General features: G+C 39.1%; 2 protein-coding genes across 3 annotated transcripts in view; both read left to right on the top strand.

The window, feature by feature from the left end:
- The first annotated feature begins 38 nt into the window (after positions 1-38).
- On the top strand, positions 39-11,510 carry RABGGTB (Rab geranylgeranyltransferase subunit beta). 2 transcript variants are annotated; one of them, XM_080406833.1, is made up of 9 exons: positions 39-133; positions 581-688; positions 1,646-1,843; positions 4,233-4,338; positions 5,778-5,830; positions 5,950-6,060; positions 8,188-8,313; positions 9,130-9,279; positions 10,316-10,579. In XM_080406833.1, exons 1-9 carry the CDS (start codon positions 131-133, stop codon positions 10,334-10,336), a joined length of 876 nt encoding a protein of 291 aa, XP_080262959.1. In that variant the 5' UTR covers positions 39-130; the 3' UTR covers positions 10,337-10,579. The 2 variants fall into 2 exon arrangements, with proteins under 2 accessions (XP_080262959.1, XP_080262958.1); XM_080406832.1 differs by lacking the exon at positions 10,316-10,579 and adding an exon at positions 10,586-11,510 and having other exon boundaries at positions 45-133.
- Positions 11,511-11,658: 148 nt separating this feature from the next.
- MSH4 (mutS homolog 4) overlaps positions 11,659-26,989 on the top strand; it is a 32,624-nt gene continuing 17,293 nt past the window's right edge. Inside the window, exons 1-7 of the mRNA XM_080406817.1 lie at positions 11,659-14,251; positions 16,268-16,429; positions 20,588-20,751; positions 21,683-21,793; positions 22,890-23,005; positions 23,671-23,844; positions 26,192-26,364. Of these exons, the coding sequence (XP_080262943.1) occupies positions 13,987-14,251; positions 16,268-16,429; positions 20,588-20,751; positions 21,683-21,793; positions 22,890-23,005; positions 23,671-23,844; positions 26,192-26,364 (1,165 nt within the window). The 5' untranslated portion in view covers positions 11,659-13,986. The remainder of the gene's footprint in view (positions 14,252-16,267; positions 16,430-20,587; positions 20,752-21,682; positions 21,794-22,889; positions 23,006-23,670; positions 23,845-26,191; positions 26,365-26,989) is intronic.

The following is a 26,989-nucleotide window of genomic DNA, read 5'->3' as shown; positions in this document are numbered from 1 at the left end:
TCGCCGGCTCCGCGGTCCCCCCGCACGCCTACGCGGCCAGGCGGGGCCAGGCAGCCGCAGTGGGGCCCTGCCGGGCCCAGCGCCCGCCCCGCGCTGCCGGGCGACGCTCCTTCCGGTGCGGGCGGCGGCCATGGTGGGTACGGGCGTCCGTGGTGGGGACGGGTGTCCGTGGTGGGGAGGCACGCGCCGCCGCCTTCGGGGTGCCGCGCAGAGGCTCCCGGTCGCGCCGCGCTGCTCCGCGGGTCGGGGGGCGGCGCGGGCTGGCGGTGGCGGCCATCCCTATGCCGGCTGCGGAGCGGCCCCGGGAGCGCTCCCGCCGCCCGGACCTGGTGATGGTGGCGCGGCAGCCGCGTCCGCGGGGCCTGTGTCCCGCCGGCACCTCCGCCTGCCCCCCGGCCCCTTTCGGGCCAGCCGGGGGGGGTGTCGTGGCGTTGTTGGGGGTCTCGGGCCGCGGGCGGGGCGTGGCGGGACCGGGCCGCGCCGGCGGGAGGCGCGCACCCAGCCCCCGAGCGGCCCTGCTGCGGGTGCCCGCACCCCTCGGGCTGACCGTGCCGCTCGCGTTGTGTCGGTGCTTTTTCAGGGGACGTCGCAAAAGGATGTTATAATAAAACCTGACGCCCCGAACACGTTACTTTCGGAGAAGCACGCGGACTATATCGCTTCGTATGGAACGAAGAAAGATGATTACGTAGGTATCGATTTGTTTCGGTAGAGCTGTGCTTTTGTTAACGGTCACGGCAACCGCCGCCCCCGTGCTCGGAGCCAAGGGCCTGGTGTGTGCGCACACGCTAATTGTTTCTCGCCCTGCAGTCGGTTTCCCGAGGTCCGTGATGAGTTTCGGCGTGTATTAGCTGAGTATGAGCTTCAAGATTATCAGTTCAGCTCTAGAATTACTCTAAGACCTGAGAAATGAACTGCTGGTGCTTTCTTCATCCCCTAGGACGCAGGGGAGCGTGGCTGCATCCGCGCCCCCGGCACCGCCGCTGCGCAGCCGCGGGGCACGGGGTGCAGCTTGCGAGAACTGGGTGCTGGTTCCACCGGGTGGAAAGCAGCAGTAACTGCTCGTCTGAAGGAGTTGCGGTTGCTTTTGCAGTCCACGAAAGGACTCTGAGCGCTATTGCTTACGATTGCTCTCGTGCTTTAAAAGTTCTGCACGTAGAAAATAATGTTGATGGGTTCTGTAGGAGGTGTGATCTGTGTAAGAACTCGGTATGAAATTTCACTTCCCAGTGCAACTTTAGATTGTAGGAGTTTGGACGCTTGTAACGTTCATTAAATGTTAGACTTGTTATTTTGGGACTAGTTGGGGTGGTAATTTGAGCAGGAGTTTGGATAAGGTGATAGCTGATGAGCCGAAATGAATCGGTGCCTAACTGCTTGTACAGGTTTAATTTGATATTGAGCTTGATGCTTTGAACTAGGAAATAACAGGAGGAAGGGAACGTAGTACACGTCACGTAGCTGTATACCTGTGTGTGCCTGTATGTATGCGTGTGTGTACAGAATATTTATGAGTGGCTGATATGTAGTAAGTTGTTAATGGGATGGAAGATGGTTGGTGCATTACAGTTTGTAAATGTTTTTTCATTGCTCTTTGTTGATGATGTGCTTATCTGATTAAGAACTAAAATAATCCACTACTTAGGAATACTGTATGTCGGAATATTTGAGGATGAGTGGTGTGTACTGGGGGCTGACAGCAATGGATCTCATGGGGCAGCTGCACCGAATGAACAAAGAAGAAATTCTGTCATTCATCAGATCATGTCAACATGAATGTGGTGGAGTAAGTGCCAGCATAGGTCATGATCCTCATCTTCTGTATACCCTCAGTGCCATTCAGGTAAATGTAACAGGGTAATTTTAGAAAAAAACACTTGTAATTAATTATTTTGATGATGGAAGCCTTATGAACGTGAGTGCTGTTGGATGCCAATGGCAAAAACTTCCAGTACCTTACTTTAAAAAAAAATGATCTAATGGACAAAACTTCAGGATTTAGCTGTATAATTTCCTAAAAAACTGTCAGAATTAGGAACGTTGTGCTTTTAATGATCATTTAATGGTGACTGCATTCTTGGTAAGTTTTGTGACAGTTTTGAAATAGTTCTTAGTCACAGGTTTTCCTGGAGTTTTTTGTAGATAATTTTGGATTTTATAAGTTCTTAGCGTACATTGAGGTGAAACATACATATGACCAGAATAAAGTTTTGGATTTTATTTTTTAATGTATATATTACTAGATTATGATTCTTATATATTATAATGCACTAATAGATAGTTATGTAGTATTTATGTAATTTATGTAACATGCATAATTGTGTAGTGTGTTTACACTTTAGTACTGTACAAAAGAAAAATTGTGGTACTCGGTTCTTGTTGTGTTCCTCAAATATGTTTTTTTAGTGTAAAACTTTAAAATTGTACCAGTTTGTTGAGCATTTTATTTGGTATGTACGCTTCCCCTGAGTATAAGTGATTCTCAGTCTTATTTTTTCACTTTAATTATCTCCAATAGAGATTTAATCTCTCACTCTCATGTGTCTTCTCCCCTCCCCCCCTCTTCCCCCCTCCTGCAAACCATCATGGGAAAAAATACCAAAAAGTCTCAAACACTTCTGAACAATTGCTTGATTGCTTGCATACTGTATCTCTAGTCCGGTCTTCTGGAAGAAATATTTAAAGGGTGCTACAAATAAATAAGATAGCTTCCAGTTTTAGGAAGAAAGTGTGTTGGATTTGAAACCCTTAGGTAGGACAGAAAAATGCTGTTTTCTTGAGTTGGTGATGAGTGTTGTTGTGTATTATCTGCTCTAAAGTTGACATTTATCACTACTTCAGCTTCCTGGCTCTCAGCGTACCAGTAATTCTGGAGCTAAAGTTTATTTATGCTGTGAAGCTTGAGCTTTTCCAGACTGTCCAATCAGTCCTTTCACAATCCAGTATAAGGAGAAAGGGCTATGATGTGAGGTTGCTTACTTTTACTTATTAGAGATGGTAGTTCTTAGATAATATCTCCTAGTAACATCAAGTGTTTTTCATGTTAACTGAATGCAGCTCTAGATTTATGCAAATTAAAAAGTGTTAGCAAGTGCTGATGTAACATTTTTGTGTTTAACCATCATGTTCTTAGTGAGAGTGCATGTTCTTAGTGAAAAAACACCATTTAGTCCTGTGTATGTGTCCAGAACATTTAAAGGGTCATGTCATATCTTCCTTTGATCACAGTTAATAGTAGTTTGTTCAGATTTGCTTTTTAAGGAGCACACTATGATTATATATTTTCTGTTGGAGTTGTACATTCTTTTTTGCATCTCCCTAAGACTTACATTTTATCTTAACAATTGAAAGATTCCAGCTAACCCTAGGTGTGCAAAGTCATAGAAGTTGGTATTTTTCAGAATTGGCACTATAATATTGATTGGTTTCAACTGGTCTTTCTGTTGTGCTGTTTATAGTAAATTCTTAATTACTGTCTTTACAGATTATGCAAGTTATGAGTAAACCCACAAAGCCAGCTGGGGCTCAGAAATGGTGTTGTTTTCACATGACATTGTGTCATAGAGATTTCACTGGTTCAAATCAATGCTAGTTCAGAAACCTTTGTGTTCCCTACTATGACCTATATTTTTCTTCCAGAATATATTGACTCTACAGTTTGTGTGTAATCATATTGTTCGTACTTCTTAAATTACTGAATTCTGTTAATTTTATTTTTAAATTGAATGTAAATGAAAGTCTTATAACTCAAAACCAATCATTGCTGATGGGCTTGGACTGTTGGTGGTGTTAGTAACTAGCTGCTTAACTTACACTTGCATATATCCAAGTAGCAGCAGTGCACAAACTGCAAATTTGTAAGTCTAGGATGTCATTATTCCATTACAAAATTAACTGTAATGCAAATCTGTGTTCTACATAATGCTAACATAAAAACAAATAAATCTCATTATGAGTTTGAAAAGAGAGAGAGAAGTTGGAAAGAGCAAAGCATGAAAGTGGTCAGCTTGAATTGCCTGTGTTTTCATTTGAGAATTTCTTAAAGTTTTTAGACAGAGATAGATGGAACTGCAGCGAATGAAATTTTATTTCAGTAAACCTTACCAAACAGTATTCACAGTCAATTAAAGTCTTTTATAAATCCAGGATTTTTTTAAAAAGCAATTTTTAAAAATTTTTAAAATTTTTGCCTCTCTTTGATTGTTACTGTGTCTTTTTCCCACCCCCTCCAGATTCTTACCTTATATGATAGTCTCCATGTTGTTGATGTAAATAAAATTGTTGAATATATACAGAACTTGCAACAAGAAGATGGATCATTTGCTGGAGACAAATGGGGTAATTTTCAGATCTTTAAAATTTAGTGACTAGGTTGACATGTAAGTCCATGAACTGAAGTCTTCTTGGATGGTCTTTTTGCTTATGTATTGTATGTGGACACTTCTATTTTGAATTATGAAAAAGGAGGTTTTGTGAAGGGCAGAGTCGTGTTTCATTCCTTTCATAAATATTAAAAACTTCAGTTCCTTTCTTGTATTACAAATAAATTGTCCAGATCTTAAAGACGATGACTTTTGACCATTTGTAACTTGACAGTACTTGGATATGCTAGATATGCTATTCCATAGGGAATGTTTTATGCTTGCCATTCAATGGCAGGCAGTTACGGTCTTTATCCGTGTTGGCTGCGAAAGAATTTTTCATTATATGGGAATGAGAAAAGCTGGCTTTGTACTTACGAACTTCTGTTAACACTGATTTTGTTTCTGCACGTAAATTGTGAACAAAGATGGTATTTTTAAGCTGCAGCATAAATATTTAGTCAATATAAAATATATGTCCCCATGGAATTTTAATAAAATCTGTTGCATATTGCTCATAGTTTTGGTAAAATTCAGCAATCAAGATTATGGCAGTATATGTATGCTACTTGTAAAGGTAGCTGTTACACTATGTGTTAAAATAGTTCATAGTTTGCTGGATCCTTCTTGTTAGAGTATTGACACAAACATACTGAATGCACAATGGCTTACTGTTATCTCTTAGAGGCCATTACAGCACAGCTGAAGGGGTCCGATAGCTGTTGTGATTCAGAACAACATGTGTTTGTTTTTTGTATGTTTCAGCTTGTGGATTTCTTAAGAAGAAGTGTCTTAGATCAGTTTGACCAAAAAAATGAATGTTTGTGGCTGGGTTCAATTTTAAATTTTTACTTCAAATATTAATTGCTCAGAGTTTGTGCTAGGAGAGCTACATTGGTACGGACTTGCTGAGCAATCTTTCTGATACAGGTGTAGCTTCCAGGTATAAGTATGCAAAAGAAAACTTGCAACTTTCGTCAGTCTTCTGAAACAAAAATAGCTTCTACTTCTGCCCAGATTTAAGGCAGGTCAAGTGTTGTATGAGTATTTTTGAGTCCACAGCTCTGGAATTATCTAGTAGAGCGCTACAGGTGAACTCTAAAATTTATAGTTATTTGTAAATTGCCACTAGTTGATTTGGTTATATATCTGACAGTACACCAGTTTGAAATGAGTTGTTTGCTTTACGTGCAGTAAACTTAACAGGTCACTTGTTGTAGTGTACACTTTCTAAATTACTGATTAAATAATTCATGGGCTGGAAGAGGAAAGAGTACGGGGCAGTTTTTGGCTGATAGTTGTTCTGTGTAAAACCTAGTATTTTAATGTTTTGTTCCGTATTTTCAGTGGTGGTTTAATTAACAATAAAAAAAATTTAAAATACTCTTTATTTTATTTCCTACCCCCACATTCTAGGAGAAATAGATACAAGGTTCTCCTTCTGTGCTGCAGCAACTCTTGCGCTTCTGGTAAGCCCTAAATCATTACCTTCACAAGTACAGAATCTTCTCTGTGCTACTCCTGAAGTTCCTGTAGTTGATGGGTTTGGTGGAATATAAAGTGCATTAGTTGCTTTTCTGACTTGCAGGGAAGACTGGATGCTATTGATGTGGGGAAAGCAGTAGAATTCGTTTTGTCCTGTATGAACTTTGATGGAGGATTTGGTTGTAGACCGGGTTCCGAATCACATGCAGGGCAGGTGAGTTTTTCTTTATATGGAAATGTTTTAAATGAGCAAGCATCACATACTGTCTATAAGTGCGTTTACAGCATCTATCAGTGATGTCAATTGATCCACCTTTATTGTTTCCCAAATGCCCGATGCTAGTATCTTAGTTAAAATAAATGGGCAAATAGGTAGATAAGTCTAGGATGAGTAGAGACTTGGGAAGGTACGGTCTAGGAAAACAAACCAAAAAAAAGATCATAAGGGAACAACTTTTAGGAGTATTTCAATCTTCACATAGTGATGTTGGAATAGTATGAGGATTTTTGGAGAATTTGGAATGAATGTTAATGAAGACGTTGGACAAGATCCATCACTGACTCTGCCACAGATCATAATGAAACATAAAGGTCAATTGTATAGTATTTTTACTGATAAATATCTGATGTTTAGTGTAGTATTTGTATGCTATCAGTAAAAACAGTATATGTATAGTTTGATATTTATCAGTGATGTACTCAGAAATGAGATGTGAACCTTCTTAATGCAAGGCTTGTTTAATTTTTTGAGGAAAGTAAATTTTAAGATGAGATGCCTAACTTGGGCGTGGGAATGTTTATCATGTTTTGTTGTAGGCACTGAAGAGTGTTTTACTAGTAACAGTGAATTCTGAAAAATGCTCAGTAAAATCTAGTTGAGAAGAGAATGCAGTGTTATAACTGGAAAATTAAGGGATCTTTCAACGAAGAAAATCTCAATGACATCTTCCAGCAGAAAACTTACATAAAAACTACCTTTGCTATTTTTATTTTTTTTCATAGAAGGGATCATTGCACTTAACCTGAATTTATGAATCAGTATCAACCTTTAATAAGATACTGTAATGTTGTTGCAAATCACTTGTTTATTTTGCATAATTATGGTGAGCAGTGTCATAGCCAGCATTTACCTACCTCAACACATGAAAGTATTAGAGGTGTTTTGTTGAGAAAAAGCAGTGGGGGTTTTGTTTGTTTGTTGGGTTTTTTAAAAAACACCCACCCACCCCATACCCTTTTTTTAAAATGGGAAAAATAATTTAAATCTGATAAGTGTACCTTATCTTAAAGAGTGTTTTATCTACAGTGCCATTGCCTGTATGGTCTACATGGCTGGACCATGTTATAGTTGTCAAGGCAGTCAGATTAAATAGCTGAACTCACTGTGTTTGCAGCTGGCATTTCCTGGGAGGATTAGATACGTAGTGCATGTTCATAAGCTCCTTAAAATGCTGTAAAGGCCAACTCCTTCGTCTGCACAGTAGTTCAAAAGTTTTCTGGGAGTGTCACATTTATTTTGCACTATTCTTAGATAGCCACATCCTTGTTGATGTGTGCTTTTGTTGGCTTTTTTTTTACGGGGGTGGGGTGTGTGGGGTGTGGGATGTTGGCTTTTTAGGGGTGTGTTCTATTAGGACAGGGAATTATGAGCAGCCTTCAGTTGATACTGTTGGTTCTTGTACTTTGTGCTTGGCTGCTTTCTTAGTGACTGCATGAAATGTGACCATTGCACTCTAAAAAATAAACAGAGGTTAATCAATGCACATACAGTACATGGCATGCTGGTAATAAGCCTGATGTGACTAGGTGCATGTGGGATTGCCAGGATAGTTAATGCTCAGGGTTAAACTGTTGCTGCTAGAGAATTCATTTGGTCTTTAGTTTGCTCTCCACGAGCTTAGACTGAGGGGCGCACACACAGGAACAGAGCGTGGGCTGGATGCAAAATTTTTGTGAAGGCCATATCCAGCCTGCAGAAATCAGTTTGAGCACCCCAGGCTTGACCAACGAACCCCAGTGTGTGTTTTTAAAATAAAACTGTATGGCTCTGCCTGATCTTTGAGGATCTTTTTGCAAACCTTGCACTAGTGTCTTATATTAGTAAAATCTTACTGGTTTATAATTACGATGCGTGACTGGTACTTTTGGACAAACCCAACTGTAACAGTAACATGCTTTTCTAATGGAGAAGTAAAACTCACTGAAACTAAAAGTCGAATTGTGTGCTTATTTTGTATTGTGTTTGCATGGCTATATTCCTGCTTTGAGGTCTTTCTGTATTTAGTCTGCCAAACTATACTTAGTTTTTAAATACACAAAATATTTATGTCTGTAATTTTAGATCTATTGTTGCACAGGATTTCTGGCTATAACCGACCAGTTGCATCAAGTAAATGTTGACTTGCTGGGTTGGTGGCTTTGTGAACGCCAGTTACCTTCTGGAGGTCTCAACGGACGACCAGAGAAGGTAGGAGGTGCTTTCTTTTGTTTGTTCAAACTTCAATAGGTATTTTTTCTGAAGCTGAAGTACTTCTCAGCAGTCATTAAATTTTCCAGAAATGTTTAGTAAACTTTACAAAGTCAGGCCTTCATTTTGATTCTTCAGTTTGTCACTAACACTTGTTATGCAGTCCTTAGCTGTGCTTAGTTTGAGTCCTCCGTTCAAGAAAGTATATGTGCTGAATTATGCCTTGCTGACCACCTGAACCAGGTTCCTGTTAAATCAGGGCTTGAGTATTTTCTGACATTGGGAATGATCTCTTCTATAGGATTTGTACAAAAATTACTGTTGTACTGGATGTAAATCCTGGGTGTTTAGTGTTTCGCGTCACACTAGGAAATTGTGTAGCTATGATAATCTCCACTGGCAAATAGATAACCAACCAACCATTTTGTTTAGTTGGTTTTTAGTGCATAGTACTGTAGCTTTTTTTATGAAACTAGTTGAGGTGAAGTTCTTTGTACTTCTGAAAAAGGCACTGTGGTTTTTCAGCCTTTCTCGCAGAATGTGAAAGCTGTTTCAAAATCACATTCTTGTGGTTTTGTTTCTTGAAGGAAAGAGAGTTGAAAAAGAGACCTTTCCTTCCTGGAAAAAAAGGAAGTCCTCTGAAAAGGGACTGCATCCAGGAATTTTTTTCTCTTTAACCCCAAAGAAACTCTGCAACTCTGGTGTTTCTCTGCAACACTATTATGACAGCACACCTAGTAATTTGCAGAATCACCAATAAAATTTGCAGCGTCGTGTTTAAAACAAAATCAAATAACAATATTCTCTGCTTGGCAGTTACCTGATGTATGTTACTCATGGTGGGTGCTAGCATCTTTGAAGATGATTGGCAGGTTACATTGGATTGACAGAGAGAAACTGCGCTGCTTTATTTTGGCTTGCCAGGATGAGGAGACTGGAGGGTTTGCTGACAGACCAGGAGATATGGTAAGGAATCCTTTACTACATAAAATGTACTGAATTGAACATTTCAACTGAAAAAGTAAGTTTTCTCATTTGAGTGTAACTTAACTTGTGATCCAGGTGTAAGTGTTCTGCAGAGCCTGCAGTTTACTCTGAAGCAAAGAATAGGGTAGAGTTGCCTTTGAAGACTCACTTAGGAAGCACATGTTTTATATTGCACTTGCACTGTGGTATCTGCCACTGAAGTCAGTTGTTGCTCCTTAAAAATTCTGGTTTGGTTCCCATAACACGTACCACACAAATTAATTTCTCACACTTGGAAGATCACTACTAAAATACTGTGTTTGATGGTGGTTTTGGGGGGATGTGTGAGATGTTCTGGGGTTTGTTTTGTTTTTAAAATGATACGCAGGCTAGAGTCCAGTGCAGGTTAAGTAGTCTTCAACTCTCTCGGTGGTTTTGCCTGATCTGAATGAGTCTTAAGTTTTATTAAGAATCCTTAGACACTAACTTCTGCTCTGTGCCAGCCCAGCCACTGAATAAATCCTCTCACTGGCATTTGACTAGATGAGGGAGGAAGAAGCTTTTGTGATAACATTGTGAAGAGGCTGGTGGTACGGATTTTCTGCTTGATTGAGAGAGCGGTTATCGTTTAGCTGGTCTGTTCTCTGGTTTCAAGTGGAAGTAATTGAGATTGTCCAGGTAAAATTGCAAGTAAAGTTCCTATCTTTCAAGGGTGATGGGCAGGTAGAATTAAAAGTGTTATGAGACCTCAGTGCAATTCCTATAGAACGCTTTGCTGCTTATTTGTCAGCTGTCAAGGGGAAGTCTTAGCTGGTTTTGTTGCAGCTGATCATGTCTTCTTTTTTCTCCACAAATGCATTAAAAACTGCAGTAGCTTTCTATTTCCTTGCAAGCTGATACACTATTCCCACTTGGGGGAAGGGGGACGAATCTCTTGACTCTGGTCTGTCATTTGGAAAGTGTTTTGATGTTCTTGAAATGGGAAGGTTTTTGTATTTCTAAGGAGCTCACAGAAAGACTTTTTTTCCCTTTTCAGAATTCTCCAAGAAAAGCCTAGCACTTAAAAGTCTTAATGCTTCTCTGGCTTTGATATTGACAAGCGTCTCTCAGTAAATCATAGTATTGTAAATGCACGCTGTGGAAATTGTCTTGCCTGTCAGCACGAATGGGAGTTTGTTCAGTTGTGGTGCCTTCTCCAGCCACGGAGATTTGCAGTTCTCTTGCTAGCAAACAAAAGCTTCATTCCATACAAATGAAAAGCTGGTTGGCTTTTGGAAACAGACACAAACTTTCTTTCTTCTCCCAGGTGGATCCATTTCACACCTTATTTGGAATTGCTGGACTATCTTTATTAGGAGAAGAACAGATTAAGGCCGTCAATCCTGTCTTTTGTATGCCTGAAGATGTCCTTCGAAGAATAAATGTACAGCCTGAGCTTGTGAGCTAAGCCTTGTCGAGAAAAAAGGTTGATATGCCCAGTTACTTTGGTTTTATTGATTTAAGTAACCTCATCTCTGAAATTTAGCATATACTTTTGAGATGTGTTTACATTATGAAAGTAAAGCAGTAGCTTTACTGTGGGCTTTTTCACTTTGTAAACTATCAGAACAGGCTGGTTCTAATTATCTGAGTGTAATGTGTTCTTTAGTTGTATATAAGAGATGTAGAAAAATTCAAGTCAAAGCAATAGTGTGAATGCTTGGTTTTTGTATTACTGTGATACCAACTATGCTAACATATGTCTTTACACAAGCATGTTTGGTGGTGGGTCACACAAAGCACTTTAAAAGAATATGGGGGGAAAAAACCCAAACCAATGCCAAACAAAACCCTACTTAAGCCATGCACTTAATGCCATACACATGTGCATTTAATTCATCCTGTTGACATTTGCCATCAGTTTTCTATACTGTCAAACAAGCTTTTTCTTCTGATAGTAATTGGTACTGGTGAAAGCAAAAATTATGGTTCCATTAAGTATATAAATGTCTTCATTTATTGATGAGTCCCTTAGATTTTGCTGATACTTGAAAATGGAGCCTATCTCAAGTATGTTTAGTGAAACTTGCTAACATAAAGCATTCCAGAGAAGGTCTTAATAGGACAGACTTGTAACTGAGAGCTGATCCTAAATTCATTGCTGGGTTGAAGTCCTGCTTTCATAGCTCTTAAGATGATAATTGCCAACTTGGTTATGGTGTAATTGAGAATAAAACTAACCCTGGAAAATACTTGTTCTCTGAAGGATGAAGTCCTCTTTGTTTTCACAGAACCCCTAAAGTTGCCTCTTAATGTACATTCCACACACCCTGGCTGAGACTGAATGGTATTTCGGTTGAAATGTGCGGTAAAATGTAATTGTGAAGAGGAGGAAGTCTTTGATAATCTCTGTACTTAAGGAAGGTCTAAAGTTTTAAAGGCCACCTGGTTAGTTTTATCCAGCCTATTTGTGTTAGTAGAGTTAGCTGGAACTGCACAAAGTAACTTTTTGGTAGACCTTAATCTGTAGAAGTTTTCAGAGAGAATGAATGCTCAAGTAATTCTTAACGAATTTTTAAAGCTGCCTCTACGGGCTTTTAGATAAGGTAAAAAACCCTGCTAGAGCATAATTAGATTTAGCTGTCCAGTTGCCTGATGAATTCTTTGGTCAAAGTCTGGAATTAATTTATTTTTCAAGCTTTGGAAGAAAGTTACAGTAGGTTCTGTGTTGAGTGTGAGGGAATGAGAGCACTGATCAGGTTTTATCTGACTGCAGTGTTTAACAGAAAATTTTAAAATTTTTCTCGTTCCAGGTTACTTGTGCAAGTGCCACTTCTTTTGATCTAAGGAAGCACTGTTCAGTACATAGGAATTTGCCATTTTTTCCATGTTGTGTAGACAAAATAGAATCCTCTTCAGAATTTCTAATCTAGTATAGGCTTGAGACACCCTGGGAATTAACATGTGGGTGATGCTATATGACAGTGTAGAACACTTCACTGTAGGTTGAAAACCCGTTAATACTATCAGAGTTTTTCTCTGGAGAAGGTCTGGTTACTTCATTTCCTAAAATCAGCTGTGATTTGTAAAGATCTTAAAAGATGATAGGTTAAAAAAAGGGTGAGTATGTGCACAAACCAAAAACTTCCTAAGAATGGAAGAATATTCTTTACATCGTTTTTTTAACACATTTTATTTGTAGGAGAGTCATCACAATTGTTCTTACGCAAACAAAATAACATTTTTATTAGATGTACTGTGAAAAAAAAATCAGTTGCCCAGTGTGTTTATGTTCAGACTCCTGTCATTTTGGTGGTGTTACTGTCTACCTCTTCTTTTGTTAAAAGTACTGAAGATTTCTCTGCCCGCCCCCCCCCCTTATTGTAGTTAGAAGCTTAGCAGTAATTAATTTACTGTTCTGAGTCTTAGGTTACAGGTCTTTTATTAAAGGCTTTCAGAAATTTGTACTTCAATAACTTTTTTTTTCCCATGGAAATCTTTGTATGGAAGGTTCCTGACATTATCTTAGCACTTCATCTTAAGTGCTATAGCATAGCTGATGTTCCCAACAATAAATTTGGCAAGACACCATATGAGAATTTGTGGAAGAATAATGAGTAATTCGGATACATAAAATTGTGTGTCTGTAGATACGTTTACTAAATGAAAATCTGTGTGTGCATGGGGTGAATGGGCAGCTATTATGTTGCCTTCTGAGAACACGGTCAAGTCCAGAGGCATGTGCTTTATTCCAAGGATGCTCCCTTTCAGCTTTGTCGAGACAGCTTGGTTAGGTGAACTCAGCCTTGCCGTTTGTGGCTGTTAGGAAAGAAGGGGTGGTGGAAGACGGATGGCCCTTTTGTTTCTGCTTTTCTTGCCACGAACTTGGATCTCTGTCGGAGAAGAGAAGGTCCAAGACCAGCTTCAGGAGTCGGAAGTCGTGTGGAAGGTCCGACGTGGGACTCGCCATTCAGGGTGGTGGCAGTAAGGGCCAAGCAGCTGCCAGACTGAGTCCTTTGTGCTGCGGTGGGGCAAGAGGTTCAGACATTGGGGTTCACATTTGACTGGGGCCACTCAGCTGGAGGGCCACAGGAGCGGCTGGGGGGCTGCAGCTGAGCCGTTCTCTGGAGCTGGGAGCCATCAGGCTGCAGCTGCCTGCCAAGTTGTGGCCTGGCAAGGGCTGGCTTCAGCCTGAAGTGTATTTTAATGCAGGTGTGTTAAATTCCAGAGGCAAAATTTGACTAGTCAAAATGATAACGTAACACATAACTGCTTCAATTATGTGCTGACATGCAAAGCAGTGTTGCAGTGTTCCAGCGTTCGAAAGTGCACATAGAAGGCCAGATATTTAAGACCATTCTAGATGTAAACAAGCTGTGTTTTTTACTGGGATCTCTTGCGCAGGGGGAAGGGTGTGCTGCCCCTGTGGAAAGTCTCTGAAAGTCAAAGAACGGGTGTGGGGCAAGCTGTGTAAGCGCTTTACCCTTTAGAAGAGCCTCCCCTGCTGCTGCCTGGGGCTCGCTGCCTGCCCAGCAGCTGCGCTGCCCGTGGCACCGGCCTCAGGCGCGGCGGCGTGGCCCTTCAGCCGGGAGCCCGCGCCCGGCCCGGCCCGCGCGCTCTCTCTGTGCGCGTGCGAGGCGTTTGCGGTGGGCTCCGGCCGCCGCCATTTTGAGGGGCTGGGGGGTCGCCGCGGGGCTCGGTGCGGTGGCTGGTCTGGGCGAGGCGGCCATGTTAAAAGACAGCAGTAAGGCGAGCGCGGGCGGGTGGGCGGCCTCCTCAGAGTCCCATACGGCCTCTGGCTCTTCCACGTCGGGGCTGGGCGGGCGAGCGGAGCCGACGACCCGCTACGCCCTGGGGCTGCTGCAGACGCCGGGAAGCACCGACGCCTTTTCCAGCGGCGCGGCGAGGCCGAGTGGCTCCAGTGGGGAAGGCCTCGCTCCCAGCCGGGCCACCAGCGGCGGCAGGGTGAAGCCGCTGGCTCCGGGAAGAGGAGGTGGGGTGCCGCGTTGCCGTCTCTGTCCGGGCCTTCATCCCTTTTCTTGCCCTCTGCCCCCTAGTCTGGGACGGGCCTCGGAAGAGCCCGCACCGGCGGTACTGGGAAGGGGGCAGCAGCGAGCAGCGTCCCTTTGTCTTGGCGACCTCTTTTTTATTATTTTTTTATTCCGTTCACCCCGACAGAGCCAGGGTGGTCGTTTCTTGCACTAATTTAAAGTTTTATTGTTTTCTTAGTGTAAGTTTTTTAGATAGCAGTATCTGAGTTCCCCGCTGGGGTCAATAAGCTGGTTGGAATTGCGAGACGTTTGCTTTACTGGGGACCTGAACCACGTTCCGTTGTTAAGGGGTTTGGTTTCTTGGTTGGCTGGTTTTGGGGTTTGATGTGGTTCGGATTCTTTGGCCCGTCAGCCCCAGTCTCCTGACACCCCCACCCCCCCTCGCAGCCCGGCACGGCGAGCCTCCGCCTCGCCCCGTCCGGAGGCTGGAACCTGCCGGCAGAGGCAGTGTCTTGGCAGGCGGGAAAACGTAGCTCAGCTTGTGGGTTTTTTTCGGTGGAAAAGCTATAGAAAGAATTGGAAATAATTTTAACGCTTGCTGAAGTGCATTCTGAAGTAGACACGTCTCTAGTATGCATAAAATGTGAAGAAGGTAATGCGGTTGTGATCAGTCGTGAATCCTAGGAGAAACCCAAGCAACAAACAAAACCTACAAAACCTAGAATGCTGATTTGAGCAGGGCACAATTTATGTGTTAAACGTTGGTTTTAAAAAATAGCTGTAGGTGTTTGGTTCATCTGGTCTTTCAAAGTGTGGGTTTTTTCCCCATGTTAACAGCAGAGTCTCTTTTGCCAAACCTCTGAGAGAACTTATGCCAAAATCTAAGTGAATGCTATTTTAAAAATAATCTGTATGTATTGCAGTGCACTCTTTTTTAAAAAAATTTAACGATCTGAACTAATAACGGTTTTTTTCAGCTGTCATAGTTTCATAAAATTTTCAAAAATCACACACCCCCCCAAAAAAATCAACCAACCTACCTCACCAAAACAATACTGTGAATATTTTTGTACCAACCATGAGAAAATGTCGTGCAGTCAAGGGGTCATCTGAGAACAGTACTGAAGTATTTTATCTTGTAGATCTATTTTTAATGTAACAGAAGGAACAAAAGCATTTGTGTTTGTGTGTCTCTTTAATACTTGGAATTTTTTAAGTTTTAAGTGGAAAAACTCCATATATTTTAATCATTTTTTGATCTTGAAAAGCAGTTACCCAAGATAGATTAAGGATGTGATGTTGTTTTTAGTTATCTCAAGGGTACTGAAAATAAGTAAAATACTTCAAATAATTTATTGAAACTAAATAGTGATCTGATATGAGGAAAAAAAGATTCACAGGACTTAAAAATGTAGGTAAATCTTAAGATACTGTACATAACAAACATGTCCTAGATTATTTTATGATTTCTGAAAGTTGAACCCTGTAAATTCAAAGGGAGATCATTCTCAAGCAGAGGTGTTTTTGAGCATGGTTCTTTGCTTTCTTTAATTGTCCTTTTTCTGAAAAAAATGCTGAGCTTTAAAACAAATTTTTCATAAACATGTGCAGTTCCAGATACACATTTTACAACTGATGGGCAAATGCGAGGTAGAGCTGAAGTAGAGCATTCTTTCATAAATCTGGAATTCATTAGGACATGAAGTTATGCATTGTAAAGTTACTTCTGTTGTATTATTTCACTCCAGCAACGTAAACAAAGATTTTTGTTGGTGCTGCAAGTAATGCCATTGTTGAAGATAACCATATAGATAAAAACTTGTTTTGAAAACAGACTGACTTTTGTTTTACTTTTGGAGAGCTTTTGTGGAATGACAGTAAAGGTTATTGCTTGGATATCTCTGTGTGTGGTATGAAAAAAAGTTTTCTAAGCTGTATAGTTATATATTGCTTTCTGAATAAAAAATTTAATGTGTCTGCTTTCAAAAGTTAATTTTTTTTCTTCCCTCCCCCACCAGAATCATATTTCGGGGACAAAAGTTCCTGTGTAGAAAATGCTAGCACATTGAATCTCACAGGTTCTTCTCTGCAAGGCCTGAATAGCACATGTATAGGAAGAACACCCCTCTCTTCTAGTAGACCTGTTTGCAGAAACCGTACTCCTCTTATAGGATATTCAGGTAAAATTAACAGCTTTTAGAGGAAGTAGTCCTACTTATATTTCTAACATTATTTTATTAAACATACTTTATTTTTAATGTGATACAGTAAGATAATGAAATATATTCAAAGCACAAAACATAACATGCTCTATATGACAGAGGATGCCTGCCAATGAAAGATGCACCTATAGAGGAAAATACTACTTCAGATACTGGTTAGATGTTTTGGTATTGCAGCCTCTTGTTGTTTGCTTTGCATTCATGCTTAAGTTACCAATGTACTTAGAATTCAGACTTCTGTTAATTGTCCAAAGTGGGATTATTTTTGTGGACATGTTGCTTTTGTGTGGTGACTGAGCTGAAAAGCCCGAATTTATGCACGTTTCTAATCAAGGTTTCTTTTTAGGGGCTTGTATATCATGTATCATTATTAGGGGCTTGCTTCTTTATACAAGTTTTATGCATTTTATGTTGGCATCTTCAAAGGTGTAGAGCACTTTTTCCAGAACAACACCTATGTAGTGGCTCGTTAGGTGTACATTTTGCAGTGCTTCTTATGAATAAAGTTGTGTTACAGGGTAATGATGCCTTGTGCCATGTTATGTGACTGTGTGCTCTGGTAGTGCAGAAGTAAAGAGATTCAAAGTTAGTTCTTTCACATTCTGACTAATTATCAATTGAGTCTTTAGTGTTCTTGAAGTTATTTAATGGTAATTTTCTGAAGCAATTAAATTATTTTAAAATTTATTTTTAAAAATTACTTATTCCTGGTAGGGAATACAAATTGGCTTTCCACTTGCTACTGAATTGTTGTTTTGCAAAATGCAACTAACATGAATTCTGTAATTTCCTAAAGCTGTTGTGATCCACGGTTTTCTTTGTGACTACTCCAGGAATTGGGGAATCAGAATAACTATGATGTTGAAACCCATAGGACAGATTTCTCTAGACTTTATGCAACTTAACAGTGAAACAAACCCAAGTCTCCAGTTCCCTCTGATTTTACATGTGTGGTGTTTAGCCACAAAGGAGGCTCAGGGGAGACCACCTTGCTGTCTATAACCTGAAGGGAGGTTGTAGCGAGGTGGGGTCGGTCTCTTCTTCCGAATAACAAGCAATAGGACAAGAAGCAATGGCCAGGGGAGGTTTAGGTTGGGTATTAGGAAAAATTTCTTCATGGGAGGGGTTGTCAAGCCCTGGAACAGGCTGCCTGGGGAGGTGGTGGAGTCACCATCCCTGGAGGTATTTAAAAGATGCATAGCTGTGGTGCTTAGGAGCATGGGTTAGTGGTGGGTTCGGCAGGGCTGGGTTTACAGTTGGTCGTGATGGTCTTAAAGGTCTTTTCCAACTTAAACAATTATATGATTCTGTGTTTGTGTGTGTGCATCTGTACATTTATTTATGCTTGCTGTATTGTATGTGAGATTCCTTGATCAGTCTTTCATTGATCTGTAGTAAAGGCAATGTATCCAGGATATCACATTTTGAAGAAAGTTTGTTGGTTGCTGTATTTTTTTGTAGTGTGGCAAACTGAAAAACTAACCAGCTTCCAAATAAAATTTGTGTAATTATCATACTTTATTTGAAATGCTTATTATTATCTTCAACTTTTATTTGCTTTGAAAAGAAGAGATAGTACTGGGATCAGCTGATGTTATGGGCCAGGGGTTGTTCTGATTAGAAGATTCAGAATAACAGTTACATTTTCAGCAGGCCTCAGATGAAACTTCATGGGAATGCTGTTGCTGACATATTGTGGCTTACAGAACACAGGTAGAATAAATGGAAGTTCAGGCTTGGGTGTGTGCAGCATCAAAGATTTCGTGCAGGTCGTAGCCAATTGCAGTTCAAATAGCCTTTTAATCTTAAATTCTTAGATAAACTCCAATTCTGATCTTGCCCTTCCTGATTTCTGGTAAGAATTAGTTTTGATTTTTGGGGTACAGATTGAGTTTACTCAGAAGAAAATGGCAGGTTTGGTGTATTACACCTCTTCAGTGGGATCTCCCTGTTTTGACAATGCTCTTATCTTGTTGCTTCTCGAGAGCAAATTCAGTGAAGAACAAGGGAAGTTAATGGTGGAAAAGAATGTAAGTGATCACTATGAAGCAGGTAGAGTTTATTGGTGTTTCAGATCAGTAAATATGCCTATGCTACCAAATCCTAATATAGTTTAGATGTTTTTGAAAGTGTAAATGGAGCATGCCTTGTATATGCAAGTATTTTTCTTATTTTGGATACTTTAGACTTAATGGTTATTTAATAATGACGTCTTTTCTGAGTATTTAAGTGAATTCAAGAAGGTTTAAGTAAAGAATCTGTTAAATTCAGCTATTGTAAGGTTTAGTTTGGCTTTCAGCTGAAAGTTAAGATGACTGAGATTGTGAAAGGTTTTTCCAGTTTGAGAAATTATGCCAAAGTGTATGTATCGATTGCTTTTCATAGTGTGGTTGTAACTTCAGTATTGCTCAGCAGGTTGCACATTTCCTCATCTAAGTAACACAGTATGACAATCTTGGGTCACAGATTTCCAAGCAAAATGTCATTAGTAGCTTCTCCAACAGAATCTGGAAGAATGTAACACCATTTTGCAAAGATGAAACAAAAATTAGCTGAGATACTAAAAGAAGCACTATATACATATTTTCGGTCTTTCATAGATTAAAAGTTCAGTACACAGAATTAAAATGGTATCACCCCATTAGGTAAATGTTGTGTCTAGGAAGTACTGTAATTTAGTGCTTCAAAGCAGTGCTTCTTACGTAGTGAGGCATAATTTGGTGTGTGTGGACTTTATTAGTCTTGGTTAAGAATACTGTTGTACAATCTGTGATGGCAGGCACCCAGAGGGAAGCTGGGGAGAAGTGGGAGGGTCAGCTCATTTTGTCCATCATCTTATCCCCGCCAGTTCTGATTGCAGAGGATGCCTCATCTCTGAGACTGTGCTTCTTATTGGCTCACAGTTTAGGTTTTAAACACCAAAACAGTAGCACTAGGAGACAGTTGTTTTTTGACTTGGTGCTGTTAAAGTTCAGTACTGTATGAAGTGGTATGGGAGGAGTGAGATGAAGGAATGTGTCAAAATTCGTCTCCAGTCAACTATACTGCAGTCAGCCATAGCTGAACACAGAACAGCCCCATTTATGAAATTAGCTGTTTTGATCTGAATAATGTGAGATTATGAATCATAGGTCTATAGAGTTCAGTTTAGGTATAAACATCAGGTTTATTGTAGGTCTACAGTACCATCCCAAGGTAGATTTGCTATGTTATGTTGGGTAAATTGCTAGAACAGCTGGGTTGGGGGTTTTATCTACGTGGGAAAAGAAAGAAGACTAGATAAGAAAATACAATGAGGTTTAGGGTCTTCAGAAAGGAAGACATTAGGTGTTAAGGAGCTTTAATCTGAATTTTTACATTTATTTTTTGTAAAGGGTGTCTTGGAATCATGGGTGGATATTTGAAGAAGGAGATGAGATTAGTTGAGTTTGTGATATTGGAAAATTTAATTCGAAGTAATTTTAAGATGCTAAGAATGTTTCTTAAAAAAACATGAAAATGAAAATCAAATTATTGGTTCTCAAGCATACTTTATATGTATGCATTTTAGAATAGTTTAATAAGTTTAGTGTAAAATCAGATGAAATATATATGTATATGAAAAAGACATTTGTTTCCCCTAGCTTGGTGAGATCTAAGCCACCTTGATCCAAGTTGTGCTTTTAGTAGAATATTATGTTACAGTATCTCTCTGCAATTAATATATCCAATTTTAACTAGTGGTAATAGCTGTGCATTGTCTTGATTTTAAAATGGCAAATGTTTAATAATAGCCATGCCTTTAGGAGTGTAGTAAACATCTTTTTTGTTTAGTACAGAGATGGTGACTCAGAAGTGGTGTTTTCACTTGCTACAGAAATGTGATTAGTTCTGACAGTCTCGAATGCATTCAGTAAGTCTTCTAATGTCAGATTATGATGTTCATACTTGGGAAGGTGTGCCTTGTCTGTATGGTATGGCAAGTAAGGAGTTTTTAATTGTTAATGAAGTTTGGTAAACTGAAAGGGCTTTCCACAGATGTGGGAATATAAACACATATTTAACTTGGAATGGCAAAGTATAATTCTGTTAATGTAAAGTGGTGGCTTGTAACTGAATATATGGAATGTTTTACAGCTACATCCTCATCTGCAGTCTCTGCTCATACCGTTGCATCAGTTATTGTAGCTGTAGTAGAAGGAAGAGGCCTTGCCAGAGGTGAAGTAGGAATGGCCAGTATTGACTTAAAAAATCCTGAGGTCGTATTGTCACAATTTGCAGACAATACAACTTATGCCAAGGTATTGTTGCATACTTAATTGCAGTATCCCTTACAGGCTAATTATTTTGTCTGTCTGTCTTAAAAAAGCTTATGACCAATGGGAAATTAATTTTTTAATTTATAGAAGAAATTTCACAAAAGTTAAAGGAACAAGTTCTAGAAAATGTGCAGCGTTGAAGGGACTGCTATTTCATGTGTCTCAGATTTTAGATAAAGAGGAAATAATATTTTGCAAAAGAAAAATAGCCTTTCTGCAGAAAAATAGTGTTTGGACTATGTGGGAGTGAGATGCCTGGCTTTGAAGAACATTGGACAATAGGTGGTAGTAGAACTTGCAAATATTTTCATCAGGCAAAACAAAACAACTCTTGAGAGCAGGGCTGTGTAAATGGGGGGAGGGGGGGGGGGGAGCTGGGCAGGAGTAGAATAACTGCAGGGTCAGCTTTGTATGGTTGCACAAATACTCCTTCTCAGTTAGTTCAAAATGAAATTTACTCAAGTCTACAGCCAGGTGTTCTGCCTGCCAGCACTGCATACTCAACATTAATTGTGAGAGTAAACTGGTTTATGCAACAGCAGTGTTAGTAAAACATCTTAGTTAAATGGTTTTGTTGTTGATACGCATGCTGGAAAATAATGTGGCTTATAGCATCTTTACAGTAGTCAAAGAAATAAAACCTAAATTTAATTAGGAGACTAAGTAGATGTAACTCAGAATAAACACGGCTATCAATGTGTTGTATAATGTCTTTTTTTTTTTTTTTTGACCATTAGTACTTTTAAAGCTTATCCTGGCCTTAACACACATAAGTACATATTGCACCTGGAAGCTACAGAAATACTTCTGTAATAGACAGTACTAAAAATAAAAACGAAATGTGCATCTTGAAAATGTGAGTGCATGAAAAAATGTAGACATTCAGATGATTATGTGATTTTTTTTTGTTCAGGTTATTACTAAACTCAAGATTTTAACACCACTAGAAATAATAATGTCAAACACTGCTTGTGATGCAGGGAGCACAACAAAATTGTTCAGTCTGATAACAGAACATTTCAAGGTAAGCTCTTAAATTTCATTCCCTGTTTTAGAGTTCTTCTTGATCACTTTGATTCTTGATTTGAAAGTTTTCTACAACTTCTGAAACTTAAACACAGCCACATTTTGTGTTTTCTATCATTTTTTGGGCCAAATTTTACCACAGTAAAGAATCTAAATGCAGCTTCAGCATTGCTAGTTCTAATCCTGACAATTACAGAGTTAAGTATATTAGTAATTACAGCTGGAAGTTTTAAATGTGTGGCATTGAAGTAATTTGAGCAATACTGAACCTTGGAAAGAATCGGAGATCAAAAAAGCAAGCATTGTCCTTTGCTGCTCCTTTGTTTTCTCAACCTGATAAATAGATGGGGCTAGTGTATCACAGAATAGGAAAAAGAGCACTGACGAAGTAAGAGGCTGAGATGAACTAGCATGCATAATTTATGAGTATTCAAGTCTCAGAACTTTTAAAAAACTGTAGTAATTACTACTTGAATTGTTTCCATGTCTACACTGCTGATGGCTCCTTCATGAGTCCTCTTTTCCTTACTGACTTCTCTCCTCTTTTTCTTGCATAAATCACTGGTGCATTGTGCATATTCAGTTACATTAACCTGCATATCTTTATTCCCTATTTACCATTGAAGGCTTGATAAGGCCTTTACCTTATCAAAAGGCTTTACCTTTGGGCTTTACCTTTGGGCTTAAACCTTGGCAAGGGAAAACTACGCTTTGAATCTGAGCATCAGTGCTAGCATGAAAATAACTTATCTCAAAAAGTCATTAACTTTATCCAAATCCAAGTTAAATTCACAATGTGGACTAGCTAGCTCTTGAGAAGAAAAGCAATACCCAAGAAAAAGCCTATGTTAATTGACTTAAAGCAGTCATATGAGCCTTTTTGTATGTGCTCACTACCAGAGAGAAGGAAAGATGAGTTCCAATAGTATGGCTTGCTTGTGCTAAGAAGCTAGAATGAATAGTTCTGTAAAGACAGTTGAACGGGTTGATAGATTTTCTTGGAAACATGTATCACTAGCAAAATAGGGAAATCTGTCTGGTGAAAAACTCTCTGTAACTTTTTAAACTATTTGCTTTTCACCCCATCTTCACAGAATGTGACTTTTACAACTGTCCAGAGAAAATACTTCAATGAAACAAAGGGTTTGGAATACATAGAACAATTGTGTGCATCTGAATTCAGCACTGTTTTCATGGAGGTTCAGTCAAAGTATGTTTAAATAAGGAAAAAAGCATATTGTGTCCAGATAAGTTTTTAACAGCTTTTTACATACATAGTACACAGGTCTGTGGCTTGTTGCAAAAGTTAGAAAATAAAACAGAGCTGTGTTTTTTGTTTTTTTTTTTTTGTGGTGTTTTTTTTTTTTGCCCTCCAGTGTTTCTGATATATCTAGAAACTTAAATAGAAAGCCTGTTACAGATTCTGGTTTTTTTTTTTTTTGAGTTTTCATAGACTTCCATAGTCTCCTTTTCCTTCTTTATTTAACGATACAATGTAACAGCTGTGATTGCCTGCCTTTCTGGCCTCAGCAGATGTTTTCCTTTTACCATCACTTTTGAGTAATGATACTTGGTGACCTGGGTCTTCATTTCAAGTCATGTGTAACTACTGAAATATGTATGTTAACAACAGCAGCTATGTAGAGGTGGGCTATCAAGTGTACAGACAGTCAAACATTCATGAATATTTGGTTTACCATGCACATATGTGCACTGTACATGGGTTAGAACATACTTAAAATGTTCTGCTTTTTCAGTGCTTATCCCAGTAGTTGTCAAGCAGAAGTGTGAATGTGATTTCTGTAGTGCACTGCTTGGTTTTGTGGTACTTAAATAGCACTATTTAACATTCATTAAAGCTTGTTTCTTTCGAAGGTATTACTGTCTTGCAGCTGCTGCAGCTTTGCTAAAATATGTTGAATTTATTCAAAATTCAGTTTATGCTCCTAAGTCACTCAAGGTGCGTTTCCAGGGGAGTGAGAAAACAGCTATGATAGATTCTTCATCAGCGCAAAATCTTGAACTAGTAATTAATAACAGAGATCCTCGGTAAGAATATTTAAGTTTACAAATTACACTTTTATATAAAGTTGTATTTCACCAAGTATCCTTGATGTTTGTGTCAGAACTGACTGTTACATTCATTTCTGTATGACAGAATTTACATACCATTCAGAGCTTTTTTAAAAAAATAATATTTGGACAGAGTAATGCGTTACAATTTGGCAAAAAACTTCTAGCTTAGGAAATCCTACAAGTAAATTGCAGGAATAGATGGTACATAGTCATCTTTACATTGATTTCTGTATTTTATTCAAACTTACAAATGATAATGCAAAATTTCACAGATTGCAAAATGAAGGAGGCAACGTTTTTGCAAGAAGTTGCTTATGTTGGATTAAAATGCCTAGGTTTTATTCATTTCACACAAGATAAAGGCTCCAGGCTTGAAAGGTTGTTTTGTTTTCCTTTAGCCGTAAGGAATAGTGGCAAACACAGTAATTGCTGTAAGGATGGTCACAGGGAATGTGGTACTTGATTGGATGGTATTTCTCCACAATGAGAACAGTGCCTGGAGCACTTCCTTCACCGGGACTTACTTGCCTTCTAGGCAGAAGCAGCTGCAAGGCTTACTTTCTCAAGACTGTTATTCTTGTTAGAAACATGGAAAGTTTCTTGGAAAAAAGACTTGGAACTTGTACTTTGCTGCCTGCCAAGTTCAGAGATCCACCTCTGTTCAGAAGTCTACTCATCACCTCAATACGAAAAGGGGAGCCTGGAGATTCCTCACACTCCCAATTATTACTCATAAGAGCTTTCCACTTGGAGAGATATCATAGAATGGCTTGGATTGGAAGGGACCTTTAAAGTTCATCTAGTTCCAAACTCCCTGCTGTGGGCAGAGACATCTTTGACTAGATCAGTCATCCTTAGACTTCTGCCACTTTCTTCCCTTTCCAGAATTTCTGTGGGCAGTACACAGTTAGATCTGTTCTTCAGAACTGGGAGGTAATTACAGTTTCTTTCTGTTAATCTGTCATGCTCAGCCCCCAGTTCCTTCTTGTTTGCTTCATTGCTTCGTATGTAACTCTAGGAGCCAGCCACTCTTAAGATTGGTGAGATTTCAGAGCAATATTTCTCTGAAAGCTGCTGCTAATTCCACAGATTGTTTTGAGAGGAAGGAGGTCACAGGAGGAACTGAGCAACAGTAAACTGCTTCAAGACACTCTCTCTCCTCCTACCCCCCTCATTATTGCTGGAGAAATTTTGCTGACCCAGTGGCAAGTTTGAATCAGGCCACACACAGCTATTTTCATTACATAGATTTTACCTCTAAAGTGTGGTTAGATACCTTTGTATCAGATACTAACAGGTAAAAGTTAATAGTACAGGCACACACCAGAAACGCCTAAATCAAGTTTTTGTGCTAGTGGAGGGGCTTGTCTTTCTTAATTTATGGTAGGAGGAAATGAGCCTTCAGTTGCTTAAAGGTAGGCGGTGTAGATACTATCCCAAATGTAGAGTTCCCCTTAAGTCTTGTCATGAGTTGTGTATTGTGGTAAATATGTCCTTAATAAAACTGGGTTTGAATTTCCCCCTTTCTTAATTCTCTGGACTGTTGCTTTGTTCTTTTATAATGTGATATTTCAGGAGTTTCTGTACTATCTATCTATTTTCGTGCAGTTTGTTTTGTATACTTGTATCAGATTTCTTCCTATACGAGTTCTGGTTTCAATCAATGTTTATATGGCCCCAGTGTTTTCACTGGTTTTCGTTCAAGCCAGTAGCATTGAAAGCTTCAGTTGTCTGAAACTGTTTAGGTATGTACTAGATGTAAATATTTATTATATTTATATATATATTTATATATGTATAAAAATGCTGTTTCTTTTAAACAGATACAATCAACACTTATGTTGAGACCCTGGGATGTGTAACATGTAAAAGCCATGAATATGAAAATAATGTTTATAATTCATAAGCATGTTATTTGGCTCCTGTATTGGCTGTGAGGTAGTTCTTTAAAAAAACAAAATAGACGCTTTTTTGCTCTCTTGGGCTTCTAAGTATTTTAAATGTTTTTCAGAGATGTATTTTGATGAAAATGTTCTGATTAGTATTTGATCTCAGATTAGAGTTTGCCTCATTTTTAGAGAGTTAGTTTTGTTCACTTTTCATTAGCTCGGTTGAGGACAAAGGTGAACTACACTGCTGCAGTAGGAATAGAATGCTACCACAATGGTAGCAATGGGGGGTCAAATGGGGGGTGCTAAGCATCCCAAAAAGCGTATCTCGAATTTGTAGGATACCCTTGCCTGAAAATTTCACTTGATATTTACCATCTTTATTTTTGTGAGTGTATTCTTTGCATAATTTTTTTCCCCCCTCTCAAAAGGAACAGTCACACACTTTTTGGTGTCCTAAATTACACTAAAACTCCAGGTGGAAGTCGAAGACTTAGATCCAGTATCCTGGAGCCATTAGTTGATGCTGAAACAATTAACATGAGACTGGACTGTGTTCAGGAATTACTCCAGGATGAGGAGCTCTTTTTTGGTCTTCAAGCAGGTAGTAGTTAATTGGTAGTTAATAGGTAGTTTTTTGGAATACATATTATTATATTTCTTTTTAAACTTTTCTTTTCTAATCCATGAAAGCATGCAGTGCTTAATATGTTCGAAAAGTATTCTTTTAATGGTTTGTCAGGTGACATCAGGTGACACATATAGTGCACACTTTATTTTTTGAAGTAATCTTTATGGTAGTGATACTTTTCTGCAGTATTTTGCTAAGAAAAGTGAATTTCTCTGATAAAATGGATAGAAGTCAGTGAGCCAATAGATTTTTCAAACAATTTGCGTTTGTCTCTTCACCTCTATGGCTAGATATGCACTATGTTGGAAGTATACAAGTATACATAATGTATATGTTAAAATCACATGAAGGTATCATTGATGCAATATGTGTTGTGGATGCATATTTTTTTTTGATTGCTTCATAAATAGTTGTCCAGAGAAATATAAGAAAAAATACAATACCAGAGTAGGAGTTAGTCCACCTGAAGCTGAGTCATGTAATCTTAATCTTTATCACAAGAGACATATGATTCAATCTAACAAAAAGAATAATGCTGAACTGATGAATGTCCACCTGTACAATAATCACTACATGCTTAGGCATAGTAAGTGTAGTA

This window comes from Falco punctatus, assembly GCF_963210335.1.
Source record: "Falco punctatus genome assembly, chromosome: 11".
Classification (NCBI taxonomy): Eukaryota; Metazoa; Chordata; class Aves; order Falconiformes; family Falconidae; genus Falco; species Falco punctatus.
The sequence above is the reverse complement of the archived record's forward strand: the minus strand, read 5'-3'. Positions and strand labels throughout refer to the sequence as shown.